Consider the following 12344-nt stretch of genomic DNA (forward strand, 5'->3'; position numbering starts at 1 on the left):
TATCCTTTCATAAATGAGACAGTGTCTAACTACACAGGAGGGAGCCGTGAGGCTGAAGATCTTCTGTGATCCAATGACAGATACTTAAGAAGATACCAAGGAGATCTGGAAAGTCAAGAAGTTACAGAGATGTGATGAATTGTTTCCCTGAAACAACCCAGCTTGGGGACCAAGGGAATCAAGACACTCAGTGTGGATGAAGGAAGGGCCTTCAGCAAGGGACATTCCCTTCATCAAGGAACTCACATCATTTGCTGGGAAAGCCGGTGATGAAAACAAAACCCAAAGACAGGACTGAGGGACAGGGATGAGAGCAAGAAGGAGCTCTGATTCAAGAAGTGTAGGCAAGGGATGGAAACAAAGCTGGAGCATCATGGATGGGGCAGTAATGCCACAGGAACCCATAACTGGGAACTTGGGCAAAAGAGATGAGGGTCTGTGTAGTTTTCCTGTTGCCTCTGTCACACTCTACCACAGATTCGGTGACTTCAAACAACCCAAGTTAATTCCCTTCCTGCTCTGAAATCCTCAACTTTAAAGTCTGTTTAGCTGGATTAAGATCCAGGCATTGGCAGGGCACATTCCCTCTGCAGTCTTGCCCTGAAAACTAAGTTCTCAGTCCTAGCAGCTCATCATTGCCTTCTTCCCACTGTTCCTTCTCCTCAGGTGTTCCTCTCAGCAGTGGACTCACCATCCACCAATAAGCTGGGTTAGAAATGATCCTTAGCCCTTGGTTTTTTCTTATCCAGATCTGACCAGTCTCCACTTCCTCATCTTCTGACCACTCTCTTTATACCACTCAATTCCCTGTGGAGATACTCGAGTCCAGAACCCACTGCATATCACTTAGATTCTAGCAATAGATTTCCAAACGGAGCTCCACATCTTCATCCATTTGTCATCCTGCGTCGGAGCTTGCAAACCAGAAGCAAGCCATCACACCACACCACTTTGTGAATTTAGACTCTAGTGGTTCTCAAGGTCTTTCCCAGGATGCACCAGCCTCTATTAACCAGCTCTATCAGAATTATTCTCCATGTTTCTCACCAAGCTGTCTGATTAACCTTACTCACTTTCCACATCTCCACTTAGCCATATGCTCTGTGGCCCTCCCCCACCCCACTTCTTTTCTCTTTTCAGTATGTGGAGACCACCTGCGTTCTATAGTTGTGGCCTTCTCCCTTTCATCATTCTGACTTCTTATTTCTGCCTTTGTATTTTATTTTTCTGCTTTCATTCTTCCTGCTTTCTCCTACAAACATCCTTGAGATTACTTCATTTTTTTTTTTGGACTTACCTGGATAATCCAGGAAAACACATTTTTAAAATCTTCAATCACATCTGCAAAATCCCTTTTTGTCTGAGGATCGGGACATATAAGTGGTGGTGAAGAGAATTCCTCAGCCAATCATGGGATCCAAACCATTAGAGTAAAAGTGAGGGAAATGCCTAGGTTTGGAGGTAACCTAGCAGACCGTAAGGGCAAAAGTAAGTCAGCTTCCTTATCTAATCCAGAAAGCAAATTATGTCTAAGCATCACTGGAAAGATCAGAGCAGACCTGTTTTCTTCATGTCTTCTGGGTATAGATTTCATTTTACTTACTTGGGTCAGGAAATGATGTCGACAGCTGATAGATATTGCTTGCCCAGAATGCTCAGAATTTCAGAACACTAGAGCATTAAGGCATAATTCTATTGTATAATGAGGCTTAGTGTTGACTTTTCAATGGACCACGTATTCTTTGAGACTGAAATGACAATATTTGAGAGGCTGAAAGTGGATGGAAACCTTTTTATTTCCCAGGAGGAACCAGGATTTTTATACTATGTATTATGGATTTAGTCTTAAGGTAAAGGATGAAAAAAACCCCACCCAACTGTCTCCACAATCAACATTTTAAGGTTTAGTGATAAGAAATAGTTACTTTCTGATTATAGTCTGTGGAGTCTGCCTGTTAAGTTAGTTTTCTTTAGTTTCTAGCACTAAGCAGAATAGAATAATAAGAGATGAGATGACAACAACAACAACAATAACAACAATAATAATAATGGTCTTGAGCTTGGGATTTCCATCCCAGCAATGCTTTCCTAAGACATGAACATAGTTTAATCCTCAGGTGTACGCTGAGTGATGGGGATGGTTTCCCCTGTGATTTATCAGACCACGATTTCCTTCCAGAGGCAGCACAGGCTGGTGGCTAAAGGTCTTAGCTCTGAGCACCCAGTAGCCACATCTGATCCTTGGCTCCACCCTTTGTGTCCTCCACAGAAATGGCAAGTTAAAGAGTCTATTGCCTCAGTTTCTCACATGGTAAACTGGATGATACTACCTGCTTCCCGTGGCCCTGGAAAGATGAAATGAGCTAATCCATGTCATAGCTATTAGTAAAGGTCCAGTCCCTGTTAAACCTTGTGGGATTGTTAAGTATTTTTTCCATTGAAATACTTTCAGCATTTTAGGGGAGGGAAGGTGATAGCCAAGTCAATGCTAGCAAGAGAAATGAATTGTTTTTTATTTCCTCACACATTGGCTTCTATTGAGTCTTGTAAACTTGATGTTTTCTTTTTCTCTTTTTTTGCAAAATACAAGATGTTCCAACAGTTCTCTGCATCTAACTCCAAGTGTTCTATGACATCCTTGGTTAGGGGGTAGAAAAGGAGGATTTGAAAAACAAGTTTTTAAAAGTCCCAGTGGTTGCAATTGTTCCTCAGGGGTTGCATTACACGAAGACAGATCTAGAGTGTCCGTCTGCACATCTGGGGAACAGACTGTGGCTCAGGTGGGTGGTCAGGGGTGGAGGGAGTGAAGGGTGATGATGGACATAGTGGTCATATCCAGGTTCAAGTAGAGAATAGATTCCAGTTGAGGAAGCCTTCCTCTGGTCATGTAGGACCGACATGGGACAACGAAGCCACACAAGAGGCAAACATGTTGCTAATGTCCCAAAGAAAGAGTAGAAATGAGGGGTGGTTCTGGGCTGAGAAATGACTTTACGAACCTCCAAATCTGGTGATGGATGGAGAACTTTTACCAGCTCCTGTTCCAGAGGACTGTCCTCTAGCGCTGAGCTTGCTAAGAGTGTTCCACAGGCTCTATCCACTAAAAAGGGGCAGGTGGGCTGGGATGTAGCTCAGAGCAAAGGACTGGTCTACCAAGTGCAACATCATGAGTTCGACCCCCAGTACCAAAAAACAAAAAACAAAAACAAAAAAATACAGTTACAAAAAAGCCCAAACAAGAAAAGGGGGGTTGGAAATGGGTGGAAACTGGGAAAATAGATGTACGCTTCACCCGATTTATGTAACCGTAACCCCTCTGTCCATCACCTTTATAACAACAATTAAAACGTTACATTTTTCTTCCAAGGTTTCTCATCTCAAGGCACAAGGCCTAAAGTATAAGGCTGATAATTTCTTTTGTCTGGAAAGCTTGACCTAAGGAAAATTTCTGTATGAATGTCAATTATCACACTCCTGGGGAGTAGGTCCTGAAACCAACTCCCGTTTACAGTATGAAACTCAGGCCAAGTGAGTTGCTAATAACTTGTTCAAGGTCACAATCAGAACTGAGACCCAAATAGCCTGCTCCTGGCTCCTCCCACCTTTCTCTACAAGACCCAGACTTGTCAGTTCAAATGCCACATTTTGAAAGTTTCAAAGGAAGGATTTTACTTTTTGCTCTGTGGGTGTTTCATTGTAACAACACGGGATGGATTAGATTCTCTTTGTGGATTCTTTCTTAAAGAATCAGCTCCTCACACCAGACATTGATGAACGTGAACTATACAATGTGTGGGTGGAGATGGGAGGGAGGGAAAGGGAGAGGATAAGGAAACAGATGATACAGTACGAAAGGAAATGTAATTATTACCTGATGCATGTAGATGTAACCCCTCCATATATCACCTCCATAATGACAATAAACTAAGTTAAAAAAAGAATCAACTCCTTTAGGGAGCAGCTGAAGTTTGGAGATGACATCCACCTTCATGAAGAGACACTAAAACTAGCACGTTAGGAGCAATCAGGGACACAGAATCTGCACCCCATGAGCAGCTGAGTGAGTCAACTGATGGATGAAGGGAAATTGTATGATTAGGAAATGGTAATTTTTGTAATAAGAGGAAAATAGATTTGCCTATTGCCAGATAGTCACAGAAATCTTTACATTTCTTTATCTCTAGACAAAGACTTAAGTCAGGTTCTTAAGTCAGGCTCTTCTATTCTCCACAACTCACATAGCTTGGAGAAATAGTGCCCCCCAAGGGCCACACAAATATTGCTTCTGGGAGTTGTAGCTTAGGTATAAAAAATGGTTTCACAACCAGAGAAATTGCATTCAAGATCCAATTCGAATTTTCCACATTTACTTCACCTCCCCCTACCCCATCTTCAGTGTTCATTTCCCTCCCAGTCCCCAGTCTTCTAAGCTTCTACCTATCTGGTGATCCACTTAACCCCAGGGAAGAGTTTACTGCCTGGCAATTTCACAAACTCTTGGCAATCTTCATGGAAAAAAACCAAACCAAAACAACTGAGCACACTTACCCTCCTCCCTCCCCCTCCCCCCACCCCGACGGCCATATCTGAGAACTGTCCTTGCTACTGTCCCCACTAGATCATCTCCCCAGTGGTCTTGGGAGAGAATCTGAGACCAAGGCCATGTCTGCTGCTGATATCCTTGGGATACACAGATGCTGGTGAAACCTGGAGCTTCTCCACTCAAGATAAGATTTCCCTGCCTTCCAGGCTTTATCTGCCCCACCTGACTTCACTTTTTCTGCCTAATATTTAAAGGGACCTTAATTGTAAGGGGTTGTGCCATTTTCTCTTCAGCTGGGCTGAAGGGGACATGGTTGCCCTTCCCTAGTTTTCAGCCCAAATAAAACCATTGGACTGTTGAGTTTGTCTTTCTGCACTTTTCCCCCTAACAAATCTACCTTACAAGTCTTAAAAATCTTACAAATGACCTCCCCTCAGCTGGAAGCTGGCATTTCAAGAAAAAGGAGCCATGTCATTAGAATAATGGGATTTCCTAAATTACAGATGTTCATATATCCTAGTTCAAAGCACGGGAGATGGTAGAGGCAAGAAATGTATGTGCTTGCTGAAGATGGTTCTAGAAGCCAAACAAGCCAGAGGAGAATGTACTCTTCTATAGTTAAGGGTGGAGGAAGCTGATAGAGAGGGCCATGATTTCTAACCATAATTTCATCTCAGAATCATGGATATGAAACTTAGAAATTCAGGGCCTATGGGGGTAGTGGTGGTGGTTCACTCCTGTAATCCTAGCTACACAGGAGGCTGAGATCTGAGAACCATGGTTCGAAGCTAGCCTGGGTAGGAAAGAGTCTTAGAGACTCTTATCTCCACTGAACTACCAAACACAGCCAGAAGTGGAGCTGTGGCTCAGGTGGTAGATCACTCAAGGCTGAGTTCAAGCCCCAAGACAGGCACACAAAAAACCCAGCCCTTAAAATACAAATATAACAATCCAGTTTCTAGTCTACACTAAGACCAAGTTAGAATCTCTTGAAACCAGTACTATAAAAAGGCTTGAGGGTGATTCTAGTATGCAGGTTTTATATAACATTATTATGGAAAAGAGGATATGGCCCAACTGAGTTTGGAACTTATAGATTTCAATGGTATTCATAGAGTAGTGAGATACTTTTCAGCAGCACTAAGCAGCCACAGATTTGTATTTGAGAAGGTAGAGAACAGAATGAGGGTGTGCAAACTGTGAATGAGCAACATGGAGACAATGCAGTTGAGACTGTTGGTACAAATAGTTAAAAAGTTAGTCCTGGAGACTTGATGCAGGGCCTCAGAGTGACTGATGGAGAAAAAGTTCAGCTATAGAACAGGTAAAGAGGGTCCCAGAGTAGCAAAAGGATGCCTGGGAGAGAGTCTTTGGCGATGCATTGTACTTATGTGTCTTCTTGGTAGGCTTCTTTATATAAAGACCGTTGCAACCAGTGATGCTCCTGTTGGTGAAATTTTCCCCATATACATTGTCTTAGGCATCACTGGTAGAGTCTGTGTTTCTACTGATCATGTATTTTTTTCCCACGTTTTATAATGTTGCAACATCTTGGAAGATTGGCAGGCCTGCTCTTCCCAGATTCAGCTAATTCCTGGAGATAGCCAAAGTTTCCATAAATTTCCCATTAGTATACAAACCAACCAACCCAGAGTCCATATTCCTTAAGCAACTCCTTCTCCTCAACTTTCATTCTCCAAGCTAATATTTCCTTTGTCCTAAACACCCCAGGACAAGGTTCTTGGGAATTAGAGACTAGTCTTGTCGACCAGCCCTCACTGAAATCAAACCAGCCCAGTCTGGACCTGCTCAGGTGTTTTCTGCCCTCACCTCGTGTGTTCCTTCCCACAAACACTACCATGAAGGCCCTGGGCAGTGCTTTTGCTGGCTTCTCCATGTCCTTTGCTTCTCACCGTGTGGCCCTGTCAGGTAAAACACTTTTCTAGGAAAGTTAAGCAACTAGCTCGTCTTCCACACGCACTTGCTTCCTTCTCTGTCACCTTCAATACCTGGTTAAAACCAATTCCAGGTGCCCAGTCTGAACCTCTGTTAAATATTTTAGCACTTGAAATAAAAGCCAATGCTACATCCCATCCCTGCAGCTGATTAAACAAGAGTTGAGTTGGTTCTTCCTCTTTTCTTCTTTCTTTCCAGCACTGGCTGAGACTCTGGCTTGACAGTATTTCTGGACATGAGCATTGTTATTTGGCCAATAACTGGGCATTGCATATGGTTTGCTGGAGTTTGTACAGGCAAAGTTGCTGCTTCTTGTAATGCGTTATAAATTCTAAAGCCATCTCTGGCTCTAGTATCATGGTTTTCTACAAATAACAGCATTATTTGGCATTGCTGATCACTCTCTCCTCAAAATTCTTTCTTTGGTTTCCATGGCACCACAGTTTCTTGGATTTTTTCGTCTACTTTTCAGATTGCTCTTTTTTACTGAGTGCTGTGCATTCTTACCCCTCCACCTCTTTTGTATTTTTATTTCAAAAGTATGTATTTTATGAGTAACACATATGTACACATAGGAATTTTTTCAGTGAAAATAAGGGTCCATTGCACATCTATTTTCCAGGCCCAGTCTTTTCCTTTCATGCAAATGTGTGTGCATGTGTCCATATAAAACACTAGAATGTATACAGACATCTAGTTACATGCATTGCACCTTTTTTATACAAAGGTATTGTATATAAAGGTACTAACATTGATCTATTCATTCATTTCCTTAAAAATGTATTGAGTAGCCACTTTGGGTTAGACTGGGAATTCCATGGTTAGTAGAACACATAGCCTTTCACAGAGTTTACATTATGTTGGGAAGAATAATTGCTAAATAAAACACAAGTGAGAGGATTTCCAATAATAAAAGAGTTATTAATTAATTCATGATAATATGAGGGAAGGCAGGGAGGTGACATTATACAGGGGTGGTCCATGGAGAATTCTTTGTGGAGTCAGTAGTTGAGTTGAGAAGCCAGCATCAAAAGCTCAGTGGGAAGCGCATTCCAGAGATGAAATGAAAGGTTAAATGTTCAGATATGTTAAGAGGTAAAATATAAAAATGACCGCCTCCTATTTTGTATTATTCACTTTGCATTTTCATGTAATAATATATACAAATCCTAGTTCCATACCTATCACAGATAAAACTACTCCATTCTTTTTTGGCAACTCAATAGGATCAAAAGATAGGGATAATAAAAAATGTACCTAGCCGATCTTACATTGGGGATGGGGAGAAATTACAGATCAACAGAAGGAATAAGTTCTGGTATTTGATTGTTCACTGGGATAAGTATAGTTAGCAATAATATCATGTGTGTTTCAAAATAACTGAGAGAATTTTAAATATTTCACTGCAAAGGAATGATAAATACTTAAGGTGATGGATGTACCAATTATCCTAATTTGATGGTTGTATAAACATCCTGTCAAAATGTTATGCATACATACAAGAATATATGTATCAAAAATTTACATTGCATTCCATAAATTCATACAATTATTGCATGTCAATTAAGAAAACAAATTTACAGCCTCTTGCTCTTCCAAGTCATGATGAGCTGAACATTCTTGAACTGTTCTCCCCTCCAGGCAAATAAATTAATAGAGTCAAATGTTGCAAATAAAATGATGAAATGAATTTAAATGCCACTAATTTTAGTGAATACTGCCCACTTGCTGTGCATAGCAGTTGTAAAAAGTGTACTCTTGCCAGCAATGCTGGAGCATGCCTGTTTTGCACTGTTCCCCACCCCTTCTCAGCAACCTAGGCATCTTTTAGAGTATTGTCAGTTGACAACTTCAAATACCATTATGCAATTTTATTTGCATTTCTCTTAGGATCTGACTGAAACTCTTTTTCTCTGTGAAAAATGAATTTGTACTTCCATGTTGTATGAACAGTTGTCCATGTTCTTTGCTCACTTTTCCTTGGGCTACTTAGTCTTTTTTCTAACAAGTTAAAAAATAATCTACTTTCATGTATCAGTACAATCTCTTGCTAGAGCACATACAGTACCTTCTTCCATATAGCCCTTCACTACCAATAAGAGCTAGTCTTGATGATTATTTTCTAGAATGTACCTTAGTCTCCTTTATCTGGAGGTTTTGTATTTGCTGTTCCCTGTACTTTGACTCTCCTTTTCCAGTGCTTGCTGCTACCTCTCCCTATTACTTACATCACAAACTACCACATGCCAAAGCTCCATAGAGCAATTCCAGGTCTAGGTTAGAATCTTGAGTTTTGTAGAATCTTGTATTTTTCCCAGTGTAATGGCTTTCATCCACAGTGATATTGTTGCCTGTTTGTCTTAATCTCCCAGACTTCAAACTCCAGATGAGCCTCAGATTCATTCCTTCAAGAATTTGGATAGGCACGAGGAATACAGTGACACTATAATTGCTACTGGATTCCCAACTGTCTACTTCTTGGCATCTGTTTGTTGCATCTGTGGGAGAGTAAATAAAGTCTAGAACTGAAGTTCTGTGCCAATTTGTGTCTATGTGAGGGTACATTGAAGTGACATTGTACAGAAACAGTCACGTCAAGGCAATTTATTCTCTCTAGTCATTTTTCACAAGGCAATGTGAAGAAACATCTCGAAATTTCCTCTCCTTTTCAACACAGCACTGCTTCCTACAAGCGTCAGGTGAGTAAAAACACTTCAATGGACTCCAATTCTTGCACACAGCTCCGTGTCTACCCTGGGATCCATCCTTATAGAGCTGGCACTAGCTTCTTTCCTGGAGAGGGAAATTCAGGAACTGCAGAGCAAAGAGACATCTGGTTCATCGACAGGGCCCTGACGGTATTGTCTTAAATAATAGACACATGGGTATGTCATAAATATGGAAAATAGTTTTAGGACATTTTCAACATATGCAATAGAGAAGATAAAAACAACCCATATTCTCACCACACAAGGAGATAAATAATGATCGTTTTGGTGTGTTATAAGCACTTTGTCTTTTGTATACAGATGGGCATGTGTACCTACATGCACTTGACGTTTTGGGAGTCACTCATTGAGCTCGTCCCTATTTGTTGTTCCATATTTATTCATTTGGCACTAAATGGTTGTCACTCGTTTTTCTTTTCTTTCTCTTTAAGAGATCCATACGAATCTCTGTGTGGCTCATCTTAAGGGCTCAGAGAACAGGAAGAGAAGCCTTAACACATCATTTTGGCTTGGCCCTAACTTTGCAGTGAAGGAACTGAAGCCTAGATTCGTGTCTGTCCCTCTCTCAGAGTGTCACTGGCTCATCCCAAGGTGGCGGCTTATCAGAACAGCCACCGTCCATTCCTCCCAGTCCTCCCGAGCTCTCCTTCTCAGCAATGGCACCACCACCCACCAAATGAGCTGGGTTAGAAATGGTCTCTAACTCCTGGTCTTCCTCATCCCAAATCTATCCAGGGACCCATGAGTCGCTCCTTCCGCATCTTTTGACCCTCTCTACCTCACTCGTTTCCCACAGGGACACGCTGGCTCAGACTCAGCTGCATGTCACTGAGGACGTGGCGACCAGTTCCCCCACGGAGCTCCACATCTCCAATCCACTAGTGGTCTTGGCTCTCAAGAGAGCCGACGTGCGCAGGCGCGAGCCACCACTCCATGACTTCACGCCAGGAATTCAGATCCTTTAATGGTTTCCAAGGCCCTCAGGGGATGCCCAGGCCCTGCTAACCAGTTCCACCCCGAGCATTGTCCGAGCTGCTCTTCACCTGCTCACTTCTCCCTCCAAGAAGTTTTCCCGGGCTCCCCTCAGTCCTTCACACCTGTAGCACCCGGATGGTTCTTGGAGACACTGGCCATGTCTTCTGCTTCCCCCTCGGGCCTGTCCATCTTCACCTAAGAGGCCTGAAAGCCGTGCCCAGCGCCTTCTTCACTGTGCCATGATCTTGTACGGGGCCAGAATGACGGGGACAACGCAGCGACCACGAAACCCAGGCCTGGGCTTCTCCACCATCCTGTGTCAGCCAAGCACGGAGTGCGGGGACGTCCAGGGTTCTCTCTCCCCTAGCTGGGATGGGATGGGGGTGGGCCTGGGGTGGGGAGCTCTCCCTACGCAAACCCCTGCCCAGTCTGGCCTGCCCTCCGTTGACCCTCCGCGTTCGCACAGCCGCCCTCCTGATTCCCTGCTTGCCCCATCCCCGGGCACCCCAGCACCCGGCGGATGGCGGCGGTGATCTCGCGGTTGCGCAGGCTGTAGATGAGCGGGTAGAGCAGCGGGGTGACGTTGGTGTAGACCAGCGCCAGGGTGCGGTCCAGCCGCGGGGAGTAGCTGGCCTTGGGGCGCACGTACATGAAGGTGGCGCAGCCGTAGTGGAGGAAGGTGACGGCCAGGTGCGAGGCGCAGGTGGAGGCGGCCTTGCGCCGGCCCCCCGCGGCGCGCAGGCGGCGCAGGGCCCCGGCGATGGCCGCGTACGACGCCAGGATGAGCGCGGAGGGCAGCAGCAGCAGCACCAGGCAGGCGCCCAGCAAGGGCAGCTCGTCCGCGTAGCTGCGCGTGCAGGCGCGGTGCAGGAGCGCCGTGATGTCGCAGAAGAAGTGCACCAGCAGGCAGGAGCCACAGAAGGGCAGGTGGAAGACGGCCGCCGTGAGCCCCACGGACACCGCCAGGCCCCCCAGGCAGCAGGCCAGCGCCAGGCGCGCGCACAGGCCCGGGGTGACCACAGCTGCGTAGCGCAGCGGGTGGCAGATGGCCACATAGCGGTCGTAGGCCATGGCGGCCAGCAGGAAGCACTCGGCCCCGCCCAGGGCCACGAACATCTGCATCTGGAGCGCGCACCCCAGGAAGGAGATGGGGCTGCCCTTGCGCTGGCCGGGCAAGGTAAGGTCAGCCAGCGATCGGGGCACCACCACCAGGGTGTAGCAGAGCTCGATGGCCGACAGCTGGCAGAGGAAAAGCAGCATGGGTGGCCGCGTGGGCACCGAGGCCACGGCCACCAGAATGAGCAGGTTCCCGCTCACGGTGGCCAGGTGCACAGCCAGCAGCAGCAGGAAGAGCCAGGGCCTCAGGCGGGGGAACTCGAAGAAGCCCTGGAGGAGAAAGCCACAGGGCATGGTGGTGGCGTTGGGGCGGTCCATGCGCGGCCCCGCCGGCGTGCCCTGTACAGAGAGGGAAAGAAGCTGAGCTCTCGGGGTGTGGCCCAGCCAGGGTCCTGTGGGAGTCAGAGAGGGCGGCTGGAGCTGGGACTCTAGGCTGGAGACCTTTGAGGGTGGGCAGAGGACTCAGGGGTCGTTCCCAGGAGCGAAGGCTTACTGACTCCCTCAGAAAGATAAAATCACAATTGCGGAGCCATCTCTTGACTCCTGGATTGGAATCTCCTTAGCTGCTTTCTGAACTTGAACTTTCTTTCTCAAGAAGTCTTGATTTGACCTCATGGAACTCACAGTGCCGCCATGCTTAGTATTTTGTGCCTTCTATCTAGCCAGGATAACTCCCCTGCTTCAGTCCTCCAAGCCAGGAAATGTGTCTTGAACCTCTATCCTCTATCCTCCTCCCTTCCCCACTCTTGCATTACTGAATTACCTTCTGTGGTGTCTGTCATACGACCAAAAGAATGCAGTGCCCGTGAGGGACTTGTTTATATTTATTGGTGATACTAGGGATTGAACTCAGGACCTCAAGCCCCTCTGCTTCCCCTGGGGATTTCTGTTCTAGATCATTTCATACAACATCATAATCTTTTCCAACCCCCTCCCTCTTTTTTTTCCTGCCCTCCCTCCCTTCTTCCCTTCCTTTTCTTTTTCTTTCAGTACTAGGGGTTGAACTCAGGAGTTTCTTGCTTACT

The 12344-nt window shown here is 45.3% G+C and overlaps 1 protein-coding gene across 1 annotated transcript; it reads right to left on the reverse strand.

The window, feature by feature from the left end:
- Positions 1–10611: 10611 nt before the first annotated feature.
- On the reverse strand, positions 10612–11637 carry LOC105989494 (olfactory receptor 10AC1-like). The gene has a single exon (XM_013021584.1). It carries the CDS (start codon positions 11635–11637, stop codon positions 10612–10614), a length of 1026 nt encoding a protein of 341 aa, XP_012877038.1.
- Between the last annotated feature and the right edge of the window lie 707 nt (positions 11638–12344).

This window comes from Dipodomys ordii, unplaced genomic scaffold (assembly GCF_000151885.1).
Source record: "Dipodomys ordii isolate 6190 unplaced genomic scaffold, Dord_2.0 Scaffold56, whole genome shotgun sequence".
Taxonomy (NCBI): Eukaryota; Metazoa; Chordata; class Mammalia; order Rodentia; family Heteromyidae; genus Dipodomys; species Dipodomys ordii.